This window comes from Podarcis vaucheri (assembly GCF_965113315.1).
Source record: "Podarcis vaucheri genome assembly, chromosome: 7".
Lineage (NCBI taxonomy): Eukaryota > Metazoa > Chordata > Lepidosauria > Squamata > Lacertidae > Podarcis > Podarcis vaucheri.
The window spans coordinates 41,214,970-41,238,123 of NC_138765.1; the positions used below are offsets into that span (position 1 = coordinate 41,214,970).

Sequence of the window (23,154 nt, forward strand, 5' to 3'; positions counted from 1 at the left end):
TGGCCTCTGGGCAGGCGCGAAAGCCTTAAGTTGTTCACACAACATAAAGGAGACACACACAATGCATTAAATACTCAACTGCCTTTTCACAACAGGGGCGGTGGGTAGGCAGCAAGGTATATGTTTTGTAGCTCCAGACAATCAACTTCTGGCCACAGAGAGGGAGGCTCAACTGTTCATGGTATCTGCTTCTTGTATAATTGCCAAAGCTGAAGAACTTATCTCTGTCGCTCACACACACAGACCAGAGATCTGGAAAGTTTCCCCATGGGTTTGACCTGCCCCCTTCTTTCCACTTTGCAGGGGGAGGAAGAAGAGTGAAGCAGTGAAAACAGACAAAAATGTTTTCCATCTTAAGTTGTTTGAACACACTGAAGAGTTTATCTTGCCCTACTTTCATGCCTAGTGATCTGTCATTCAATTGCAGTGGATCTCTTGGCTTAGGTGGTGGATATCCTGAGCATGTGAGTGGCAAGAACAGAGAGGAAACTAAAAGAGGCCAAAGTGAAGTTATACTTAAAGAGTTACATTTCCTGGGTTGGGGTGGGGTGGGGGAAGCTATTCCAAATTCATAACTGAGCTTTAGTCCCATTTAAGGATTACAAAGGATTGAAAAGGATTACAAAGCATTGTGTGAGAAAGAATTTTGGAGAGAATGAGCAAGGGCCCAGCAGGGCTTCCCATGACCAAAAATTAAAAGAAACACCGTTTAATATGTTGCCCTTATTGCTGATCAAAGATGCCAGAGAAGAGTTAAAATATTGTTCTATTATCTGCCTTTTATTTGATAGTGAAACAAACTTATGAGTCAGCTTTATAAACTGTCTATGCATGGAAACAATGAGCTTTTTGGCAAGGAAGAACAAAAAGAGGAAGTAATTTCTCTTTCAAGCTTCATTACACAAATTCCTGGAGTGTGCCAGGGACTAGGGGTCCATTTAAAGCAGGCTGATTTCAAGTGATTTTTATTTATTTTTTGAGAAAAAGTGGAACTAGAAAGCCAAGAGCCAATGGAAATAAATGCTGACTCCGGAATACCCCTGCTTGCCTTTCTTTGGAAGAACTGGGCAAGAAGAGGATCCCCTGGGAGAAAGCCTCTTGTGAAGCCAGAGGCGGGCTCTGCAGAACTCCCCGATCCAAGTCCAAAAGGGCAGACAAGGAAAGGCTCGTCATCCAGAACCCTGGCTCAGGGGCAGGAAAGCTGCAGCCCTTCAACACCCATCAGCCCTAGCCAGCACAGCCAATGGACAAGGATGGTGGGAGTTGTAGTCCAACAAAGCCTGCAGGGCCCCACCCCTGCCCTGACACTGCTCTGATGAGGCCACCACACACAAAATGCTGGCAGGCAAACATTCACTAAAACATTTGCATCAAATCCGCCACAAACTCTTGAAGGATTCAAGGATCCATTTTTGGTAAAGTGGCTACTTCTGAAGGGAGGAACAGAACACATGTCAACAGCCCTGCCTAGAGCCAAGCAGTGTGAGTAGGGAGGGCTGAGGAGGCCTTGCCGCTACAGAGATACATTCAAATGACGTTGAAGTGTTGTGGAAAGAACCGTTTTGCTGCCGCCATCTCCTCCTCTCTCACCCACCCTCTGCTGAGTCAAAATGTCCAGAGAGCACGGAAGGGAAGGCCGGTCAGTCCACCCATTTCTGCCTTTGCTTTACTTGGAGACTTGGTGGATGGCATGGGCCAGGTAAGCCACGTTGCCAGAAGTGACTCCGGCGACAGAGATGCGGCCATCCTTGGTCATGTAGACAGAGAACTCCTTGGTGAGCCGCTCCACCTGGAAAGCAAAGCACAGGAAAGATGCTACTTCAGGAAGGAATGACTCAGGTAGCTTCCCAAGGCCAGGCGCATCCGTTTGCTACCACCTACCAGGGCCAACTTGCAACCTGGAGGGCAGCGAAGCAACTTTCTAGATCTTCAAGTGAACGCTCTTCAGCAAACAGCAGCCCAGCTAGGCTGCTTGATACCTACTCAAGTCGGCTGTTGCCACATCTCACTTCAATGCAACTAACACTGTGCTTCATGTTATTTAACAATACTTTTCCACACCGCCAGCCCAGCAGAGTGCTTTTATCATCAATGGGGGATCCACATGCTGCCATTCCCAAAGTAGTAGCAGCTGCCGGCTTCCTACACAGCTCCCACTTCCAGCCCAGCCCCACTTCCCTCATCCACCAATTAAATAATGGAAGACATTCTAAATTCTTCAGAGAATTAAAATGCAGCCACACTAATCATGTTCTGGCCTTTTCCTGGTGTGCATCAAAGACTAATTCTATACAGCTGTTCCGGTGTTTGAGGCACTTTGAGCCCATCTATGTGTGTGTGTGTGGGGGGGGGACAACCAAGAAAATCAAATGCCAGTACAAAATGGTTAGCAAGTTTGATTCAGGCTCATTCCTTCACCCACCTGTTCGGGTTTCAGTCCTGTGAAGCAGAACATGCCGATCTGGTCAGTGATGTGCTGCCAGTTATGAGGGGAGCCTTCTTTCTTCAGGTTTGCCACTAGCTGGGTGCGCATGCCAATGATTCGGTCAGCCATCCCCTTCACCTCTACCAGCCTGCGCCAGGGAAGGAGGCAAATGTGGAGTCAATACAAGGCGAGAGACAGAGGGAGATAGGGGTGGGGGAGCAGCCAAGGAATAATCTAGGAGGCTAAACGATGCCTTGTGCCCTGATGGGGTTTATGTCCATGGAAAAGCATAAGAAGTTTGCACAGTCCTGCCTCCAAAACAGCTTTAAGAAACCCCAGGTTGGTTTTGATTTTTGTTTCTTTAACCCAGCCACCTGCCTGCTAGAGAAAGGAACAGCCACAGCCCTTCTGTCTTCTGCCTGCAGATTTGGCACCAACCAAGAACAAGGTTGAGCAGACTAACCTTGCTTAAAGTGTTGCCCTCCAGTTTGAAGGACTCCTCTGGTTCGCTGTTGCAGCCCCACAATCTACTGTCCTTAAAAGCCATCCAGGGCTGCCTGTCCCCCTGCCCTTTTCTGTTCATCTGCTGACTGCACATAGTCAGCCTTTCAAGGAGGCCTTACCATTCCTTTCGCAGGCCAGGGTTATTCAGGATGGTGGAGGCTATCCGAGCACCATTAAGGGGAGGGTTGGAGTACATGGGGCGGATCAGAATCTTCAGCTGCGATTCCACTCTCTTGGCCTCTTCGGAGTCATGGCAAACCACCGTGAAGGCCCCCACACGCTCCCCTGGAAAACAAAGACCAGAATGCAGTGCAGTTGTGTCTCCCTCTATGGATCTGCTCAGCCACACTGGTCTGGCTGTACACTTGTGCTGTTGTTTGGAAGAGGCACACAAATGCCACCTGGATCTCTCCTTCTATCCCCTTCCTTGTCCAAGCCTTGCCTGCTCTTTTATCAGCCTCAGTCCTTCCTTCCAGCCCAGTCTCCTCTGCCTGAAAGAAGAAACCATCAGCCCTCTGGATGGCAGCTAGCTCAAACGCAGTCAAACGCGGACTAAGAAACTAGAGCACTGCAATCTGATTTTATAGCACCATACCTGCACTGGAAGGATTGGGGATTTCTTTATCCCTAGATTTACTTTTTTAAAGAAAGGGGGGTTGTTAACCCCTTGTGACTCAATAGAGAGGCACTCAGAAGGTAGATTCAAGGCTAAAGGGGCTTCTAGCCAGGCAAGGAGCAGATCTGCCCTCCCCAAACACTTCCCAGCCCCTAGAACTGGCCTTCTTGACGCTCCTATCATGTGGAGTCCCCAAAGACACTGTGTGGTTGCACAAAGAATGCATACAAATTGGATGATTACAGAAATTCATGTTCTCCTGTGACAGAACTGTGACTCCACATCACAGCCACCTCTCTTCAATCATAAACAGAGTTCTTGGCTTGCTTTCTCTATTAAGAGCCTCACAAGCATTTCCCCAGTGCCACTGCCTTTCCATTTCTAACCTGGGACCATCTCTAAAACAGGAATGTGGTCCAAAATGCAAACTCAACCGAACAGCAGGGCTTTCTCTTGCCTCTAGTCCTGCATAGACCTTTCACCCATATACTGGAAAGTGAAAGCAGCTAGCAAAGTGCTTAATCCCTTGAGCAGCTTTTCCCACCCACAGAGATGGCAACAGACCCTGGACTTAGGGGCTTACCATACAGGCCCATGTTCTTCGCATATGACTGGGACAGCACAACATTAATGCCTTGTTCAATGAAGTGGCGGACAGCCCAGGCGTCTTTGTTTATGTCACCGCTGGCAAAGCCTTGGTAGGCCATGTCGAAAAAGGTAAAGAGGTTCCTTTTCTGGAAAAGAACAGAGGCCAGCTCAGCTTAAAAATGACAACACTCCTTCCTAAGGGCAGCTATGGTAAATGGAACAGGTCACACAGCAGAGAAGCATCACATCATACGGAAACAATGAGGTAACAACAACAATAGTTGGGAGGCGGCAGTGCCCATTCAGTTTTTTGATTTTCACAGGAGTTACACACATCTCTTGCCTAGCCGAGATCTCCTCCCAGGGTGTGTCTTCCAAACAGGCAAGCAGACCTGCTCCTTCTCCACACAGGGAAGTTCATCCCTCAGTCGCCTACTCTCTTGGTACCACAGCCCTCCTCACCTTCACTACTGCTGCCAGCTCCTTCCACTGCTCTGGCCGAGGGTCTACTCCAGTTGGGTTGTGAGCGCAGGCATGGAAGAGAACAATACTCTTTTCTGGGATTTTCTTTAATAAAAAGGGTGCGAGAAAAACAAGCCGTTACTCTTTGCTTAGTCCATTTATATACCAAGTGACCTCAAAGCAATTTCCATAGTGAATGGAGCCATCATTAAAAGCCACATGCCACAAAACAATGAACTATCAATAATAAAACTGCACAGACAACACACCCACCCACCAACAGAATAATAATAAATAGACTCAAGGCTCAAAACCCATCTAACAAGAGCCTCCAAAAGGCAGAGAAAAGCAGCAAGGTTTCACTAAGTGGCTGAACTCCTTAAACTCATGACCATCCATGGCTCCAGAGGAAGGGAACGCCACAGCTGAGATGCCTCTAGAGAGAAGGCCAATCACTATACAGTGAGCTACATCCACTGGTGGTACCACAAGCAGCCCTGTCTCCAGCCCCGTCTCCGAGCTTGGGCTGGCTGGTATGAGAAGATGTGTTCCATCACATACAGCGTGACCAGAAGAATCTTCATCCGTAATGGATTGCAAGAATTGCTAGTTCCACTTCACAAGACAGAAAGTGGGCAGGTGTCTCTCTCCAACCCATGTTTGCATATCCACTCTCTTCATGATTCTGATGAAACAGGTTCTCGCCTATAACAGCTCCTTCCATGATGGTGTTGGGTTTTAAAGGTACTGCAAGACTTACTTTTGCAACCAATGTTGTTATTAAGTTTAGATTCCCAAGACCTGTTACTCCAAAACATCATACCGGGCCTAGTATCTAAACCCTCCTGGCTGTATCTTTCCTTGCTTATCATTCAAACAAGCCACGCCCAAAGTCTCCATGATCTACACATCCCCATTAGCTCACCCTCAGCTGTCAACTTACAGAGATGTCATCCAAAGCTCCAGCGAAGTCAAAGCCACAGGTTTTGGGCTCATAGTACCGATAGCTTTGCAGTTGCAACCCAGCATCTCTGAAGATGGGGGTGTGATTCCCCCAGGATGGTTTGGGGAGGTACACGTCACGGCTGGACTTGAAGAACCGTTGCTGTATGAAGAAGAGGAGACAGGGTGTGCTTGAATCATAGTTTCAAAGCCAAAAACCACAGCTCCTTCAAGAGATGTGGAAAAACTGTACCCCACCATCTCCTCATTTTTATGTTGTTAGATTACAGAAGCACTTACCAAGAAGTTGGCACCAACTCTTAAAGATCCTGTTCCAGAAATTGTCTGCACAGTGACATACTGAAAGAACAATGAACAGGCACGTGAGACATCTCCAGACGACACGCCCACAAAATACAACAGGTAAACACTCCAGTGATAGCTGGAGCTCAGTGTGCCTCATAATCTGCCTATTTTACAGGTGAAGCCCTTGAAACATGACTGTAAGGGCAAGAGGAAAAGACAGCTGTGTGCAATATTGGTCAACAATCCTACCTGCCCAAGAACTGAAAGAGAAAGAGTAACAAGGAGGAATAAAGAGTTTCTCAATGCTTGCAAAGGCAACACTATCTGTTAAGATTGAAGGACATGCCAATACTTGAACAACGAGAAAACATTTATTCCAGTGGCTCATCTGAGTGATATACTCAAAAGAGCCTTCCTCTTAGCTGGCTTTTTCCAGCAGCAAGGAAGTTCAAACTCTGTTAATAACTAAGCATATAAAACTGACCCAGTTAATATTATTTATTCCAATAGCATTTTAAAAAAATTCTTTAAGAATTTGTACTCCTTTTGCATGTCCAAAGAAAAAGATAAGTTGGGGCCAAAACAACACAGGGGACCCACAGAAATATAGATCCTAGGCAAGGAATCTTTGGCACAGACTGGCTTTCTTTTTGGTTTCAGAAGACACAACACACATCTAATATGTTCACAGGCCATGAGATTAGAATCTTGCTTTAAAGGAAAGAGTCAGATTCTGGACTAAGATCCATCATAGGCTCTAGAATAAAATGTGCTGCTGCTTGCATTTCCAGATCCTTACAGTAACTCTAAAACGAACCCCACTACCCCCACTGACCTAATCACAGGGGACATCTGTTCTCATGTGCTACAAGTTTCTTTGGCACAGACTTTTCAAACCGTATTTTGAGGAACCCCACAGTTCCCCAGAATGTTATTGGGCATTCCTCAATGAGAAAGGTCAGAAGTGAAACAGGATAGAACTGGGCTATGATCCATGAGAACACTACATTTGCAAGGGTGATGGTGAGATCTAGCCAGTGTTCTACGTTAACAAACTGCCCATCTTGGAATCCTGTGCAGCATTCAGTGGGTACTCAGCATATGTCAATCTGAAAAAGATTCCCTATAGGTGAAAAGTGTCAATGCCCCCCAGTGCAGGAATCCATTACTTGAATACAGTATTAATGAATGCACTTGATAACCTTGGCTCCTTACCCGGCCACTCTGAATAACCTCATGTGTCTCTCCCAAAGCCAGCTCAGCTGACGCCTTGTTGAACTCTGCCAGGCCAGCAATTGGCAAGTATTCCTTGTCCAACTTCTTTGCAGCTATCTCGGCTTCTGCCTAGAGAGAACAGATTGCATTTTCTTATTTATTTCCTCCATAGGTTAAGAGGAGAGGCAACTTCCATTCACCTAATTTATCACTCCTAGATTGCACACCCAAATAACTAAAGGGATCCGAGCGCACATCTCTTTGCGGGATTATCCTTCTTTCACAGAAATAACTGACAAGTGACTAAAGTGGGAACCCAGGAGCTTTAGCAAAGCTACTCAACATCTAGCATCAAGAGCCTCCAACCCATTCCTCATTCATCTACTCAGACCCGCCTTTGTTGCTCCTTCAATATCTTTGCAGATGGCGCCTCCACACTACGCCTTCCAGCTGCCACTACTTGCTTGCTCCTTAGATTCCCAATGCAGAAAAGGCCAAGCAGCTGCAAATTCTCTCCAACCCCCTCTTCAGTCTCAACCCTTCCCTTTTATGCTTGTGGCTGCTATATGGCCTCTTGGCCTGCACAACACAAGACTCAATTCCTACCTAAATAGTTCATTTTGCCTATTGCCACCCTCCAGCTACTTCACAAAGCCATCGTTTGGTGTCTCCCCACCACCACGAAGACACTTAGCCACACTGGGATGGTTCCAAACGCATATCAGGCAGCTACTGGATGGAGAAGAGATCTGGCTCTTTGTTTTGTTCAGACATCTGAAAGGAGTAGGAAGCAGCTAAGCTTCTCTCACAACCCTAGCTGCTAGAACCTGGTTCCCATGACTGCCCATAGGCATGTCCGGCTGCCACACACAGCCACATCCACACAATCCTACACATGCTCTTAATGTGTGGGAGTTGACGCTTTTGCTTACTTTGCGGACACAGTTCAAGACGTATGGCTTCCCATTGTCATCTCGGTAAGCCCCGACTCCCAGGTTCATCTTCTTGCTGCTGGTGTCTCGCTTGAAGGCTTCAGTCACTCCCAGAATAGGATCAGGGGGTCCCATCTCCACATTAGCCCACCAAGAGCTGCAACATCAATGCAAAGTGTTTGTTTCTGTTCAGATCTCCATTCCCTTACAGGGAAATGAGGCATGGTCAGTCAACGTCTGTCCATTTAGCTGCAGACTAGAAGACATTTGCAGCCATACTGTGTTTCAAATGTCTTCCATGAAACTGATTTCTTGTTCTTTTTACCATGTAAAAATGACTCTACATATAAGCTGTTTTGGATGAGACCCAAGCAAATTCACACACTTCAGGTCTTGTGCCTCATTTACATTGTATCAGTGTGCTTAACCTATTTCTGTATTACATTTATCAAATATTTCAAGGCAGTTTACAAATAAAATAAAAATACTAAGAAGAGCTAGTGAATAAAAGCTCAATTAAGTCTTTAAAAGTTTTTTTTAAGGTAGTAAAAATGTTTTTAAAAGCCTAGGTGAATAATTGATTTTTTTTCCTGCTAGTGATTGAAGAAGGGTGTTGCTAAGATGCCCTCCTTGTGCAGGATGGGCTGATGAGGGAGAATGTGTTGTGACATGTTCCTCTCTATCTGAATTTCATTGTGAAAAATGGAGACGCCTCACACAAAATGGAGGCATGTTAAGGCATTTATGTGAGGCTGCTCTGCTGGGATTTGCTCTGAATAGGATCTCCTGACCTCTTGCCAACTGGCACGATCAGAGCCTTGGTCCAGATGTTCCTTGTCCTGGCCGCTGCTATTTAGGATTAGGGCGACTCTTTTTGTCAGCTGTGCAGCTCCTGGTATCTGCTCTTCACCTGAAGCGCTTGCTCAGAGAGATGTATTTCATTGTACATTCCAACTACTGCTGCCTGAGAGCGCCCGCCCCCCCCCAGCCCAAAATTGCGGGCAGCTGGTTGTGAGAAAAAATCAAACCCCAAAGCAAGCCTGGCATGCAGAACTGGGCAAAGCTGTCCTTGTTGGTGAGAACAGTTGCAATTATATGTTGTAATAGGAGGGTATGAAAGGTGTGTCTAAGCACATGCTAACTGAGCATAAGGCACAAACTTCATTAGTAACTGAATAACATACCTGTTCACTCAGGCCTTTCAGGGCCTTTGGTAAATTATACCAGACTTTACTGTTTCTTGGATATGGCAGCTATAATTTTTTATAATGGTGTTTAATGTGTTTTAATGGATTATCTTAAGTTACCATGTTGTATGCCTACTTGATAACTTTGTAAAGGTATTATGTAAATGATTTTGATAATTCATGAGGGATACACATTTTTAAAAAAGTGTAGAAGGCTTCAGTTTTCATTGCATTAAGTATCTGTGCCTTATTCTCACATTATTAAGTAGGTGTCCTTTAGCGCTGAAGTAGCCTCCTGTTTACTAATACTCCTTTACAACTGCCATGCTTCTGGGCCTGTAGCCCATGGCTCACATTTGGCAGCCCTTGACCCTCCTCTTCAGAGCCCCTGACCCTTTTCTGTGGGGGACACCCAAGCAGCCCCCCTCCAGGCCTCTCTTGCCTACTACCTGACCCCTTTTCACTCCCCACAGCCCCCTCCCGTTCATCTTCTTCATTGCCCCCTAGTAGAGCCCCATGTTGGGCAAGATTCTTGTACTGCAGGGGGTGGACTAGATGACCCTTGCGGTCCCTTCCAACTCTATGATTCTATGTCACAGCACAGTGTTAAGAAGACTGCCATTTAGACCCATGAGAACAAAACAGCACAAGCACGCACTGTTACTGCTTTCTTGGCATGCAAATATTCCTGATCTTCCTGCAGTTACTAAGGACTCACCCATACTGTACGTCTGTTTGCCCCACCGCTTTCCCAGGATTTAGCACTAAACTGGAACAAACAGCAATAAGGTTTTCAGCGGACTGTTGTTTGTTCTGATTTTCTGGGAAGTGACAGAGCAAAGATAAATCTACTTGAGATCCATGGTTGGATGCTGCACAAACAGGTTGCTGGACTAGATGGGCCATTGGCCTGATCCAGCAGGCTATTCTTATGTTATGTCCGAGTGAAGGCCACTAGAAATAGCCTCAGTGGTGTGGCTGCCGCCCTTCTACATGCAGTAAGTGTAAATGCATAAGTGATTTGGCTGGGATATTTTTATGTTCTTGTTTTGAGTGAAACCATAAAACTATTTCTGTGGGAGGGAACATGCCTGCTGCAAGAGGTATGTGAGTTTTTAAAAGGGTGAGATTCTCGACCAGACAGCCATGCCACAGCTTGAACACACACATACCCCTGCTGCTGTTCTATTAAACAGAAAGGAAGACGTACCTCAGTCGCAAGCATCTTAAAAGATAATTTCAGGAATTAAAGGTATCACTGGCTATGAGTTACAGCCAAATCTTCTTAAGGATGTTAAAGGACAAATAGGCAAAGATTATGTTGCTATCATGGTGGTATAAGTGTCAAGGGTGAAAGTTCCCAAAGTGAAGCTGGGATTTTCTTTTCTGCCCCTGAGTGCATCACTTTAAGCTTGCTTAGGCTGCCGTTTTAACACCTATTCACCCTTCTGGAGCTCCTCAGTACACACACCCCTTTCTTTTTACCACCCTGAACCATCAGGTATCATTACTAACAATATCATCTATACCAGTAAAAGGGTCATCAGAGGAGAAAGATTTCCAACTGCATGGCCATAAATAAGATGATAATATACACGTGTTGAAATCAAAAGTGCAGAGTCAATTGAAAACTTCAAAGGGGTGGGTAGGAAAAGAGGAGTTAATGCAGTTTCAGTTGCCAGAATCTCTCCATGCCAGATGAACTTGGAACTTTGACTGCATGGGATAAGGCAACCAAAGCACATTCCTAAGCAAGGACGTCCCAGTGAATCCAACGGGGCTTACTCCCACGTAAATGTGGGCAGAATTATAGCTCGTGTATTACATACACACAGGCCCGGAGAGTTGCGGTTTTTTTGCAGTCTCTGTCCCTTCCCACCGCCCTCCAAACCCTCTCCAAGGGCACTCAAGTCCAAGGCCAACGCCACCATCTTCCAGCCAATCCGAGGAAGCCCCTGTGTTCCCGCCCTTCATCGCAGCCAATCAAGGCCGCGGACCATCTCCCCAGCCGGCCGCGTGCACCAAACGCGAGCGACGGGCCCTGCCAAAGGACATAAAGGTGGAGGGGGGGCTCTCCCCACCTAATCGCCTTTTCGCGCATTCAACACTGGCCGGGCCGATGCCCTGACCCGCCAACTCCCTCTCTCGTCCAACACGCCGGTGTTTCCGGCCCTCAGGCCCCATTCACACACGTCCCCGTCCTGACACGAGTCGAGAGCGTCCGCACGCGACGGAGGCTCGAGCTGCCTTCGAAGACGCTCTGGCAGCGCGAGCGCGACACGTGTCGGGTCGGAGAGGTGCATTGATGTAGCCGGTCGAGGCCTTCCCGCCCCGCGGCGAGCGTTACCTGGCTCGTGCGGCGAGGGAGGCCACGCAGGGCGGCGGGAGGAGCAGGAGGCGGCTGCCGGCGGCGGCGGAGTGAAGGAGCGCCATGGCGGAGCGGGTCGAATGGAGAGGAACCTGCGGCGGTAGCGGTTGCAGCTGCTGCCTTAGCCTGGAGGAAGCCGGAAGGAGGCGGAGTCGCCGCCGCACTTCCTACAGACCGCACCGAGCGAGGGAGGGAAGGAGGGCGGCGCTGGCTGGCTGTGGGGCGGGCCGAGCCTCGGCCTCGAGACTCAGGGAAAGGGAAGGCCGCTTTGCTTGGCCCCGCCTTGAGGCTGAAAGAGGAGCCGCAGGGAAGGGCAGCCAGCTCGCCAACCACAACAAAATATTTTATTATTTTACAGATGTAGTTGGTGGGCTTCATGAGACAGGCACTGCAGGAGTGGAAAACAGATCGCACAGACTTATGCCAACTGGCACATGATGGTCACACAATATTTTTCCTTCCCAAACTATTTCTCCTATGTCATCCAAGTGGGAGTTTCTATCAATGATGACATTTCTATGGGAGTCTACTCCAGGGACAGGGCTACTGGTGCTAAACTACTCTCTAAAATACAAGTTCAGATGGACCAGTCCAATGGTGTATTTTTAAAAAATATATTTTTATTAAAGATTTCTTAATTTTCAAAAATACGTGCTGTTGTGACATAGGGTTTGTGATTTCAGCTCTCTTGACATAATACGCTGGAGACAGTTCTCTAGCAACACTTCTTTATTAAAGCAAACAAGACTCAAGACTGAGGAGGGGAAAGCTACATTTATAGGGACAGGGGACTAGCTAGAAAGGATACATTTTGGAGGGAACAATATCAGGCAATCACAGTCCTGCCTTTTGGAGGAAACCAATAAGACAGAGGATCCAAATACAGCAGCTTAAATGAACCAATAGTAGCTGTACCCTTTGAAACCAAAAGGCAGTTACTTTACCCTAATGCAAATACAGACAATAATAATACAGATATAAAATCCTTTGACTCAATACACAACACGTGCATTGTCTCTTTTTTCCAATTGCGTTTTTTACAGATCTGTTTCATTTGTTGTGAGACTTTTGCATTGCATGTAGTATTAGGTTAGGGGGGAAAGAGGGGAATGGTGAGTAGGGTGGGGTTGGGTGGTTATGCTTCTGTTCTTCTACTTAGTGTATGTGTGGGGTTTTGTGTCAGCATAACTTGTATGAGTTATTATTCGCTTGCTGTAGTTCCTTGATGGTGAGAGAGGTTGGGGGTGACCTAGGTTGGGGGTGGTTGCCTTTGGTTTTGACTATCACATGTTAGCTGCCGGGTGTCCAGCAATCCCACCTGCTTTGAATACCTCTTTATTTTAAAGCGTAAGCATCATATGTGTATAATCATTTGGTTTTTCATCATTTGGTCAAAGGACCTCCTGTATATTAATAAGTGGTCAAGGAGATGCATTGAAGAGTGACAATTGATCCCAAAACTTCTACCAATATTTAGTCATCTTAAGTTCATTTCCTTTTTGCTCTGAAAGCATCGAAGAATTACCATAGCTCTCAAATTTGTCGCTAGGTGGCATTGTACACTAGGTTTGTTGCATCAGATACAGAATCACTGAATTGTCAAATTGGAAGGAACCATGAAGGCATGGGTGTAGCCAAGGGGGGGTAGCTGTCCCCCCTAAATCATGCAAATCTGAGGTTCTGCCACACTAACAAAAGCCTGCCCCCTCCAACAAAAATCCTGGCTATGCCCATGCACGAGGGTCATGTAGTCCACCCCCTGCAATGCAGGAATCTTTAGCCCAATGGACTCAAACCCACGACTCTGAAATTCAGTCTCATACTCCACTGACTTTGGTGTAAATATGGAGTCACTGGCCCAGTCCCTCAACTACTGAAGTCAGTCCTCAAACTGCAGTGATGAAAACAATTGTTAAGTGTGTGATCAGCAGCTGTACTTTTAGGTGCTCTGCTCCCCATTTATGGAAGGAATTCATTTTACATTTAGTAGCGGCAGCTAAATATTTAATAGCAACCAGATAAATATAGAAACCAAATGCACATCTATGCTAGAATGGTTCAGTCAGTTATGGGAAATGTTAGTTCTTGATAAAAGGTTGCTGCACAAATCAAAAGAAGTATAAGCACCAAAGGAATTATTCACTGTGAGGCAGAGTGAAGATGCAGCCTCAGAGGGCAGTTGTTATAGGGCAGAGCTGTGTGTGTGTCATGGGACCAGACCTGCACCTCTGGGCAAGTCTACTGCCCTCAGGATCCTGCCCTGTTACCTGCAGCAGTTGAATAATCTGGCTTAATTTCTGACTTTGTATTTTTCTTTTTGGGGGGGTATAGCTCAGTGGCAGAGCCTATTCTTTGAATGCAGAAGCTCCCAGGTTCAGTCCCCACTGGCATCTCCACACAGGGCTGGACAAGACTTTTCTCTGGCTGAAAGAATGAAGAGCTGCTGCCAGTCAGTGCAGACAATACTGAGCTAGTTGGTCCAATGGTCTGACTCAGTAGAAAGTAAGTTTACCAGACTTTTTTCGATGAATCTGGGGACACTTTTCAACTTCAATGGATTTTGTCAGGGGACTGATTTGTCCGGGGGCGGATGTCTGGTAACCTTAGTATAAAGCAGCTTCCTATGTCCCTGTGGATGTGTGTGTGGTGTGGGGGAAGTGAAGAGACCACCTTGTCCTTGCCTCAGGCTGTGAAATGTCTTGGCTCAGTCATGAGTATAAAGATATATTCATATCTTTAGAAAAAAATGTGGTTAACATTTATTAACTATACACATAAGAAAAATGTGTATAGCAGACCTAAATGGTTGGCATCTGTTTTGTTTGAACTATTTATTGATGTTTATTTAGAGCAACCCTTATTGTAGCTCTCAGTTGCTTTAAGACTATCTTTTTGGCTGCCACACAGGATAATGAAGACTGTATCGCATTCTTCCCCCAAAGCGCAAATCTTCCACTGTGGTCAATCAAGGCTGAGCCCAATGAGAGGCTACCAAAGGCTCCCTGCCTTTTAAGATTTGTTTAATAGCCTCTCAAAAGAGACAGGCCCTGGGGGCGAATCCCAGAGCCCACTAATTAAGAGGTCCAGCACTAATGGGGGCGAATGCTCTAGTTTCAACAACAACAACAAAATTCCAGCTGCATTCTGAGATGCGCCAAGGGAAAACATCTATTGTTGGTGCTTCTGGGTGGATACAATGCACCCTGTACTGTGCAATAGTCAGGTGGTCTTGGTGCGCCTGTTCACACCTGTCCTAATTTAGCCTCAGCATAGATTGCAATTTGCTGCAATTAAGACTAGCCCAGCAGATGTTGCCTGTCTGATCTTGTTTTGTCTCCCATTGGACATCAGAGCCTCCTTGTGTTCCACAGAATTTTTGCTAGAAGCCATCTGCTGGCTAACTTGGCAATTAGAGGAAACAATGCTGAGTGCCCTGAACTTTGATCTTATCAAGATGAAAATGTCAGCTGCTCTTTAAAAATATGACATTCATTACCAAGCATGTTTCCCTCCCCACCCCCTTCCACTAGCTTTGGAAAGACTATTGAATATGTACAGACAGTTTCTATGAAAGCCTTCACTGTCCATGCCCCATCTGTACAGAGGGCTCAGGGCGTAGTGGGGAGGGCTCAGCCATCCACCTCTACTGATCTTCACTCACATCTGCCCCTATTCCTTGTTTCCAGTTATAACAATTCACAATACTAAAAAATCCGGTTTGTTCTTATTAGCAGTTAGAAACATATAAGTTAAAAATAGTAAAGGACCCCTGGACAGTTAAGTCCAGTCAAAGGTGACTATGGGGTTGCAGCGCTCATCTCACTTTCAGGCCGAGGGAGCTGGCGTTGGTCCACAGATAGCTTTCTGGGTCATGTGGTCAGCATGACTAAACCGCTTCTGGTGCAATGGAACACTGTGACTCCATTTACCTTCCTGCCGCAGTGGTACCTATTTATCTACTCGCACTGGCGTGCTTTTGAACTGCTAGGTTGGCAGGAGCTGGGACTGAGCAAGGGGAGCTCACCCAGTTGCGGGGATTCGAACCGCCGCCCTTCTGATCGGCAAGTCCAACAGGCTCAGTGGTTTAGACCACAGCGCCACCCGCGTCCCTAAGTTAGAAATATATGCACACAGGCAGAATGGGTGAAATGGATTGGGGTCTAAACCCCACATTTGGGGGAAGGAAGGAAATGATCCAGTGTGCTTATCCAGCCATGCCTTCACTTCCCCACCAAGGGTTGTTCCATATTGGTATGCCAGGTCATACCAGAGTGTCCATGCACATGTAGGTGTCACAGATTAGATTTTTCCATGTGTGCTTTTATGCACATTCATTCACACATGCCAGCTTTCAATTGAACTCTGCCTCAGTCTTTCCTACCCACACTAGTGGGTGGTGCTTGATGAGTTCTGTTGTCCCCTCCCATCTATTAGTACTTCCTCTACCCACCCTGAGTTCTGGAAGCCTGAGGTTTATTGTGAACATGCTTACTGGCATTGGTTTACGTGTGTGTGTGTGTGGTCATCTAAAAATAAAAAATAAAAAAAATAAATACAAGTTTTCTGATATACCAGACTTGCATAAAACAGCATATTAATTTTCTTTATTTTAATGTGTTGTGCCACTCCTAGCAGGAACCCATCAATGAAAGTAGGAATGTAGGGAGTAGCACCCAGAAAAACATCACTAAACACATTTTAAAAGCCCAATCCTGCCCCGACAAGATGCTTCACAGAATCTTAGAGCTGGAAGGGATCCAAGGGTCATCTAGTCCAACCCACCCATAGCAGGAATCTCAGCTAAAGCATCCATGGCAGATGGCCATCCAGCCTCTGCTTAAAAACCTTTCAGTATGTCCAGAATTGGGTAACATGTGATATTATGTTGAATTCCCAACCCTGCCCCCCTTGCCACATTATCTGCAGATCAGGAAATCCAGATTAAAGGGGGGGGGAAGTGTGGGCTAATTGGATGAGAATGTCATGCAGATGACACACACCTCAGATACATCAAATCCCCTTTTAAATTGCTGTGTGTAGACAGCCAAAATGAGCCAAGTCACAAGTTGCTAACTTCATTAAGTCATTGATTCTTCCCACCCCAAAAATTGTCTCTCTTCACCCAGTGTCTACAATGAGAAGGGAAGGCCAGCTGCACTTTTGCACTGCCAAGATCTGGGCATATAAGAATCTCACAGTTTCAGTCAAAGAGAGATATGAATGGGTGCCAAGTCTGCCCTCTTGAAAATCTGGCCCATCCTTGCAGAGCCTTGCAACATTTAGGGAATGAAAAGATGCAACTACACAATTCCCGTAGCAGAAGATCAGTTTTATTTGTAAACTCTTCTTTGGTAATCAAGAAGACTTAGTGTGAAAAGAAAGCAAAAGATAAAAATTAAGAGCAAAAATAAAATACACTCCAGATCTGAGGATGTACAGGACACAAACTATGGTACCCAACACAGAGAGAGAAACAAGCAGGAAGAGGAAACTGATGGTTTGGATCAGAGCCCCCTCTGGGAGAGGAGGCGCCACCATCCGGCAGCAATTGTGTGCCCAAAGTCAGCAAGCAGATCAGCAAGCCAAGCCTTGCGGGGTCAAGTGGATTGCCCAGGTACAGGTTGGACAGTCGGCCTCCCGTTGCTCCTCGTGGTCTTTTTTTTTCCTTTTTCCTTTGCCTTTGTGGTTGGTTGTGGCAGGGCGGGGGGCGGCGGGTTGAGTCGTGGAGGGAGCGGCTCATCTTTACAGAGGGGGCTCGCTGCAGAGAACGATCTCCAGTTCCTTGCGGTAAAGTTTCCCTCCATCGGACAGATTCATGATGCTCTTTCTGTAGTTGGTCAGCTGCTGGATGCCCATTTCCTGGCAAAGGGAAAAGAACAGGGGAGGGAGCAATGAAATTTCACATGACTGGAGAGGGGTGCGAAGTTCAGAGCAAGGCTTTAGAGAACTGGAATGTCTAGCAAATGGCATAGAATGGAATACCTAGCATATGGTCTCCCTCCGGAGGTTTTGGACACTCCTTCCTTGGAGGTTTTTAAGCAGAGGTTGGATGGCCATCTGTCATGGATACTTTAGCTGAGAATCCTGAATTGCAGGGGGTTAGACTAGATGACCCTCGGGGTCCCTTCCAGCTCTACAATTATATGATTCTACGAACTGTAGAGTTGAAAGGGGCCCAAAGGACCCTCTAGTTTAACTTCCTGCAATGCAGGAATCATATAATGCACTTCTTAGCCTCCTTAGCCTCCTATTTTAATGTAAAAAAACCAGAGTGGTCTACTTATGGTCCCAAACAGTATTTGGGAGAGGGAATATGCAGAAAGGGAATTCTGTGGTGAGGCCCCCAGCTTTGAGGTAGGATTGTCACCCTCATTGCTGGTCTTCAGAGGGCAAATGAGGACTCTTTTATCCAGGCTTCTGTAGTTTATTTATGGGATTTTCACCCGCAGCAACAATATGTGAATGAATATTTTAATAACTTCTTAGTTTTGCATTAACACTTTTATTTTAGTTACTGTTTTATTGATGTCTGTGTTATGCAGTTGATACCTGTTGTATATCGCCCCAAGCTGCTGTGGACGAAAGGTGATTTGTCTCAAAACACACAGAGACCAACCTAATATCATGAGCCCAGAACTCAACAATCATCCCTCTTTCACTCCTACGAAGCTGGATACAAAAAGTAAATGTTTAATAAAAGCTGAAAGCCAACTACACTGAAGTACAATCTTACACTTAAAAATTCCAAGTTCTGACTATGGGGAATGAAATGTTTTTCACATGCAGTTTTAAGTGTATGAATTTTAAAACCAGAATTCTTCCTGAGGCTCCATTTTGAATTAAGCCTCCAATTGCTAGCAGTGCATTTGCACCAATAAGGAAAGGGTACTAGATGCCTCAAGACAGGGTGCAAAGGTGCAATCTTTCAGACATCGTTTTTGGGACAGATTTGCAAAAAAAAATTCTCACTTGATGTTTGTGCATCTGGCTATAATCTTCACAGTAAGTGCTTGGACATTCCTCATAATGTGTGCTCTGGGGTGAGGAGAGCCTGCCCCCACACAATCTTGTGTGTTCTTCTCTCTCTCTCTCTCTCTCTCTCTCTCTCTCTCTCTCTCTCACACACACACACACACACACACACACACACACCACCTTATGCACTCACTTTCTTGTTCTTCTCATAGAGATCTTTCAGAAGAGCATCTAATTCATTCTCATCAATGAAGCCGTTTCCATCCTGGATATTAATGGTAGGAGATAATAGAGAGAGATTAGACTATTCTTTCAACGCAAAGATCAAGGCACACTATTCCCCACCCCTGTAAGTCTTCTCTTCCTTCACTTGTAATCTGCAGCCACACCAGCCTTACTCTCCATCCCAGCTGTTTGAAAATTTTCTGCTTTATAACTGCTTTCTTGTTTGCAACCCTGGAAATATAAGCATCATCAAAGGAAAACCGTACTTTATTCGAACAAAGTGGTCAACTTGGCAAACTGTTGAAACAATATCAGCTGAATGGCTTTCTTCACACACCTACTCATTGCCCCAAGGAGAACAGCCCAAGCTGAGGCTCCCTTGGGCCAGAAGAGAGTTCTATGCATGGCCAGCCCAAGACATTTTGGCCCCTGAGCCCCCCCCCCCCGGCCAGGGAAGAAGGGGTGAGTGAAGATCTAGGTATTGTACCTTGTCATAAAATGCAAAGATAGCATTGAATTCATCGGAATCTAGCTTCATTCCCTGAATAAATGAGAAAGAGAAATTGATTAAGACAGGGGTCAGCAAACCTTTTCAGCAGGGGGCCGGTCCACTGTCCCTCAGACCTTGTGGGGGGCTGGACTATATTTTTTTGGGGGGAGGGATGAACCAATTCCTATGCCCCACAAATAACCCAGAGATGCATTTTAAATAAAAGCACACATTCTACTCATGTAAAAATACCAGGCAGGCTCCACAAATAACCCAGAGATGCATTTTAAATAAAAGGACACATTCTACCCATGTAAAAATATGCTGATTCCGAAACTGTCTGCGGGCCAGATTTAGAAGGGATTGGGCCGGATCCGGCCCCTGGGCCTTAGTTTGCCTACCCATGGATTAAGATAAACAGTAGGAAAGCAACCCCACCAACGTCCCACCACCACTTTTTTTTACCTGAAACTTAAGAAGGAAGTTCTCTTGCACAGGCAATAGTCTGCAACATGAATGGGATAATGTCAGACAAAAGAAGGCACAGCGTGACTTTTGCCAGGAAGAAAAGGGATCAGCACCACCTCTGAATAGGTGAGTTTTGTCTGTCAGTTCCAGATGCATTTTGCTTGGGGCAAACTTTTAGATGGAATGTGGATTTCTGGAGCTGGGATGATAGTTGGAAACTGGACGGTGCCTTACTGGGATTGGAGACATTTGCCTCAGAAGTCCTTTTGAAACATGGTCATCTTACAGGGACAAGTGGCAAGAAACCCCTCTGCTCAAGATGTGGGTTAAATGGGTGTGACCGTGCGGTAGGTGAGGCTGCAGGCCAAATGTAACTGGGCCAATGTCACCCAGCGTGCTTCGTGGGCGAGTCAGGATTTGAACTCTGGTCTCCTGGATCTTAGTCTGACACACTAACCACTATTCCACACTGATCCAGCCTTGCGCAACCTGGAAAATGCCTACCACCTCATTCTTTTGGACTGCAGCCCCCATTGGCTGTGCTGGCTGAGGGTGAGGAGAGCTGTAGTAGTCCAAAACAGTGGGAAAGCATCAGGTTGGGAATTACTCAGGAAGAAACTCAACTATTCACACTGGAAGGGTACATTGGAGATTGCGCCCAGAGAAAAAGAGATTCTACACTTATATTATTTCTGCCATATGGAGGGGTGTGGGGAGGTCTGAGGGCATGAGAGCATTGTTTATGAAGGGCAGGAGCAGTAAACTCTCAGACAAAATCAGAGTTTACCTTGCCAGAAAAGTGACAACCAAAGAAATATGTTTGGCTTTTTGGGGCTTATAACAATGTGATGGATCAATGGACTCCCTTGGAAAGTGGTGAACTCCAATTCACTAGAGATTTTTAAACAGAGGTTGGACGGCTATCCGTCAGCTGTGATTTCTGCATTTCAGGGGGTGACCGAGATGACCCTTGGGACCCCCTCCAACTCTATGGATTCTATGAATCTTACCGTGACATCTCCGACAGGCAGAGCTTCCCATCCCCATTCAAGTCAAACATTCGCAGCTGTGGGGTCAGAAAGTGACAGTCTGTGAGTGGCTCCTAAGTTAAAGGTTTGGCCTGCAACAAGACACTCCGAATGATAATAACAATAATTTTATTATTTATATGCCACCCATCTGATTGGGTTGTCCCAGCCAGTCTGGGCAGTGGCAGAGGAAGCCGCTCGGGTGCCTGGAGTGCACCTATAGAAGCGGGGCAAGGGCGGGGGGCACTGCAGGGCCTCCGGAGTCTGCCTGCCTCCTTCCACTCAGCTGCCCTACAGCTGGGGGGGGGGAGGCAGTGGGTGGACCGTTTGGGCAGCGCGGAGCCTACGCGCACCCAAGCCACCATGTCTCTCCCAGGAAAGATGCGTGGCTCAGGCGTGCTGCAGGCCTCACGGTGAGTGCTGCTCGGCATTTCGTCACCCCTCTCAGGGGTGACACCCAGGGCAGACTGCACCCACTGCACCCCCCTTCCTCCACCCCTGATTCTGGGTGGCTCCTACCAGATGGCCTCTTTTCATTGCCCTCTGCAATGCTATGTGAAGTGAAGTGTATTCATATTACCACCTTAAAGTGCAGTGAAGTTGCATTTCACAGCTCTTTCTCCTCTAGCTGTTCACATCAGCACAGCTTCATTTGTGTCAGACCTGTTTCTGTTTGTGTACACACTAGGGGGCATTGACAGGGCAGGGATGTCTCTACCCCATGCAAAGGTGTTTTTGCACCTTGGCTGCGGCTCAAGGACCCCAGTCAGTATGAAGCTGCTTGAGAAACAATGGCATCAAACAGTAGCATTTTATAATGAAGGACAGAATACACATGCATTTGGGATAACCACCACAGATTAAAAACCCAGAACTGGATCTACTGGGAGTGCACAGTCAACCAGAGTATGAGCACAGCGTCTGCTGAAATCGGCAGAGGTAGCACAGCAGCCCCCGAAGAAGCCTACTTGCTTCCTCTTCTCTAGATTCCCTTGGAAAAAAGAAAATGGAAGACACTTCTGGTGTCTTTGGAAAAACAAAACCAACTGAGAGGCTGAGAAGGCATTGGAGAGTCACAGAAAGTATGTCTTCTTCTTCTTTGGCGATCACTCATAGCCAAGTAAGATTGTCTTCCATGAACACAGTCTTAACTGTGAGTTCGTAAGTGACCGTGGAGGCTAATTCTGGATCCACATGTCCTTCCACAGTGGGGACATAGGTTTCCGAGTGGGAGTTAATCACGGTGATTGTTTGCCAAACATGATAGCCCCACCAAAGCCAGAAAGGCTGTAATTGCCCACCCATTTAGGCTGCTTAAATTGCACTGAGGCCAATGGGATTTCAGCAGCCTGACCGCATAGCAGCCTTCCCCCAACCTGGTGCCCTCTGAATGTCTTAGACTACAACTCCCAAGTTAGCATGGCCAAGGTTAGGAGTTGTAGTCTAAAACATCTAGAGGGCACCAGGTTGAAGAAGGCTGATGTGGACTGCAGCCAGAGAGGGCACTTTTAAAGCCTAACTAATTAGTTGTGGCAGGAGCTTTTGGGGGATACAGCCTATGGTGGACAGAGGAAGCCTGCAGGTGGTTCTGGAGTTGAGCAATGGACCTCCCCACCCCCACAGGAGACCTTCCTACTCCCAGGGGGCTTCTTGCACTTACGATGGTCTGTGTATATTCTTGCAGCTTTGGTTCGTCGTAGGGCCGGTTGGCTTTTTCAAGCAAGTCCGAAAGAAATCCCTGCAAAAAGAGAAGGCATGAGAAGGTGCAGATTGATTTACAGCCCCATCGTAAACATGCCCACTCAGAATTAAGCTCAACCGTAAGCTCAACAGGTCTTGATGTCCTAGGAAGCAAGTGCAGAAATGCAGAAGAAATGAGGCATCCTGGGGAGGACTCAACTGTTGCTGAAAAAGGCAGCTACAACTCTCCTTCCTGCATAAACACCACCACCACCACTGACCCCAGCCCCCAGGGACAGACAAGACTGTAGGGGAAGTAGGCAAAGAGAATCCTGCCACACAGTAAGGCCAGACATCTCCTAGCAGGACATTACAGTAAGAAGTGGAATGAGCTGTGCATAAAAGCCACAGCTCTGCCTTTTAACAAGAGATTCTTCCCTTGACCAAAAATGGCTTCTGTTTGGTTTAGAGTCTTGATTTGTAAAATGGGGGCAAGAGGCAATAAAGAGCAAGCAGCATTTGCACATTAGTGCTCTGGAAACTGTAAATAAGTGTGCAACACACCTTTCAGTGTGACATACAATCATAGAACTGTAGAGTTGGAAGGGACCCCACAGGCAGGGGGTGGCTTTTGAAGAGGGTCAGACAAACCCATGGAGGAGGAGAAGGAGGAGATCAGTGGCTACTACCCACTATGGCTATTTTCTTCCTCCACAGTTGGCAGCAGTATGCATCTGAATGTC

The 23,154-nt window shown here is 46.6% G+C and overlaps 2 protein-coding genes across 2 annotated transcripts in view; both read right to left on the minus strand.

Moving 5' to 3' along the window:
• Window positions 1–761: 761 nt before the first annotated feature.
• Window positions 762–11,701, minus strand: GOT2 (glutamic-oxaloacetic transaminase 2). The gene is made up of 10 exons (XM_082233082.1): window positions 11,525–11,701; window positions 7,991–8,147; window positions 7,059–7,187; window positions 5,838–5,897; window positions 5,539–5,700; window positions 4,596–4,700; window positions 4,129–4,279; window positions 3,049–3,214; window positions 2,423–2,573; window positions 762–1,789 (listed from the first exon to the last, which is right to left on the minus strand). The coding sequence occupies exons 1-10, from the start codon at window positions 11,608–11,610 to the stop codon at window positions 1,667–1,669; spliced, it is 1,290 nt and encodes a 429-aa protein (XP_082089208.1). The 5' UTR covers window positions 11,611–11,701; the 3' UTR covers window positions 762–1,666.
• Window positions 11,702–16,859: 5,158 nt separating this feature from the next.
• CALB2 (calbindin 2) overlaps window positions 16,860–23,154 on the minus strand; it is a 29,255-nt gene continuing 22,960 nt past the window's right edge. Inside the window, exons 6-11 of the mRNA XM_082233083.1 lie at window positions 22,392–22,469; window positions 20,714–20,769; window positions 19,701–19,740; window positions 19,233–19,286; window positions 18,714–18,785; window positions 16,860–17,404 (exon numbers count right to left, since the gene is read on the minus strand). Of these exons, the coding sequence (XP_082089209.1) occupies window positions 17,288–17,404; window positions 18,714–18,785; window positions 19,233–19,286; window positions 19,701–19,740; window positions 20,714–20,769; window positions 22,392–22,469 (417 nt within the window). The 3' untranslated portion in view covers window positions 16,860–17,287. The remainder of the gene's footprint in view (window positions 17,405–18,713; window positions 18,786–19,232; window positions 19,287–19,700; window positions 19,741–20,713; window positions 20,770–22,391; window positions 22,470–23,154) is intronic.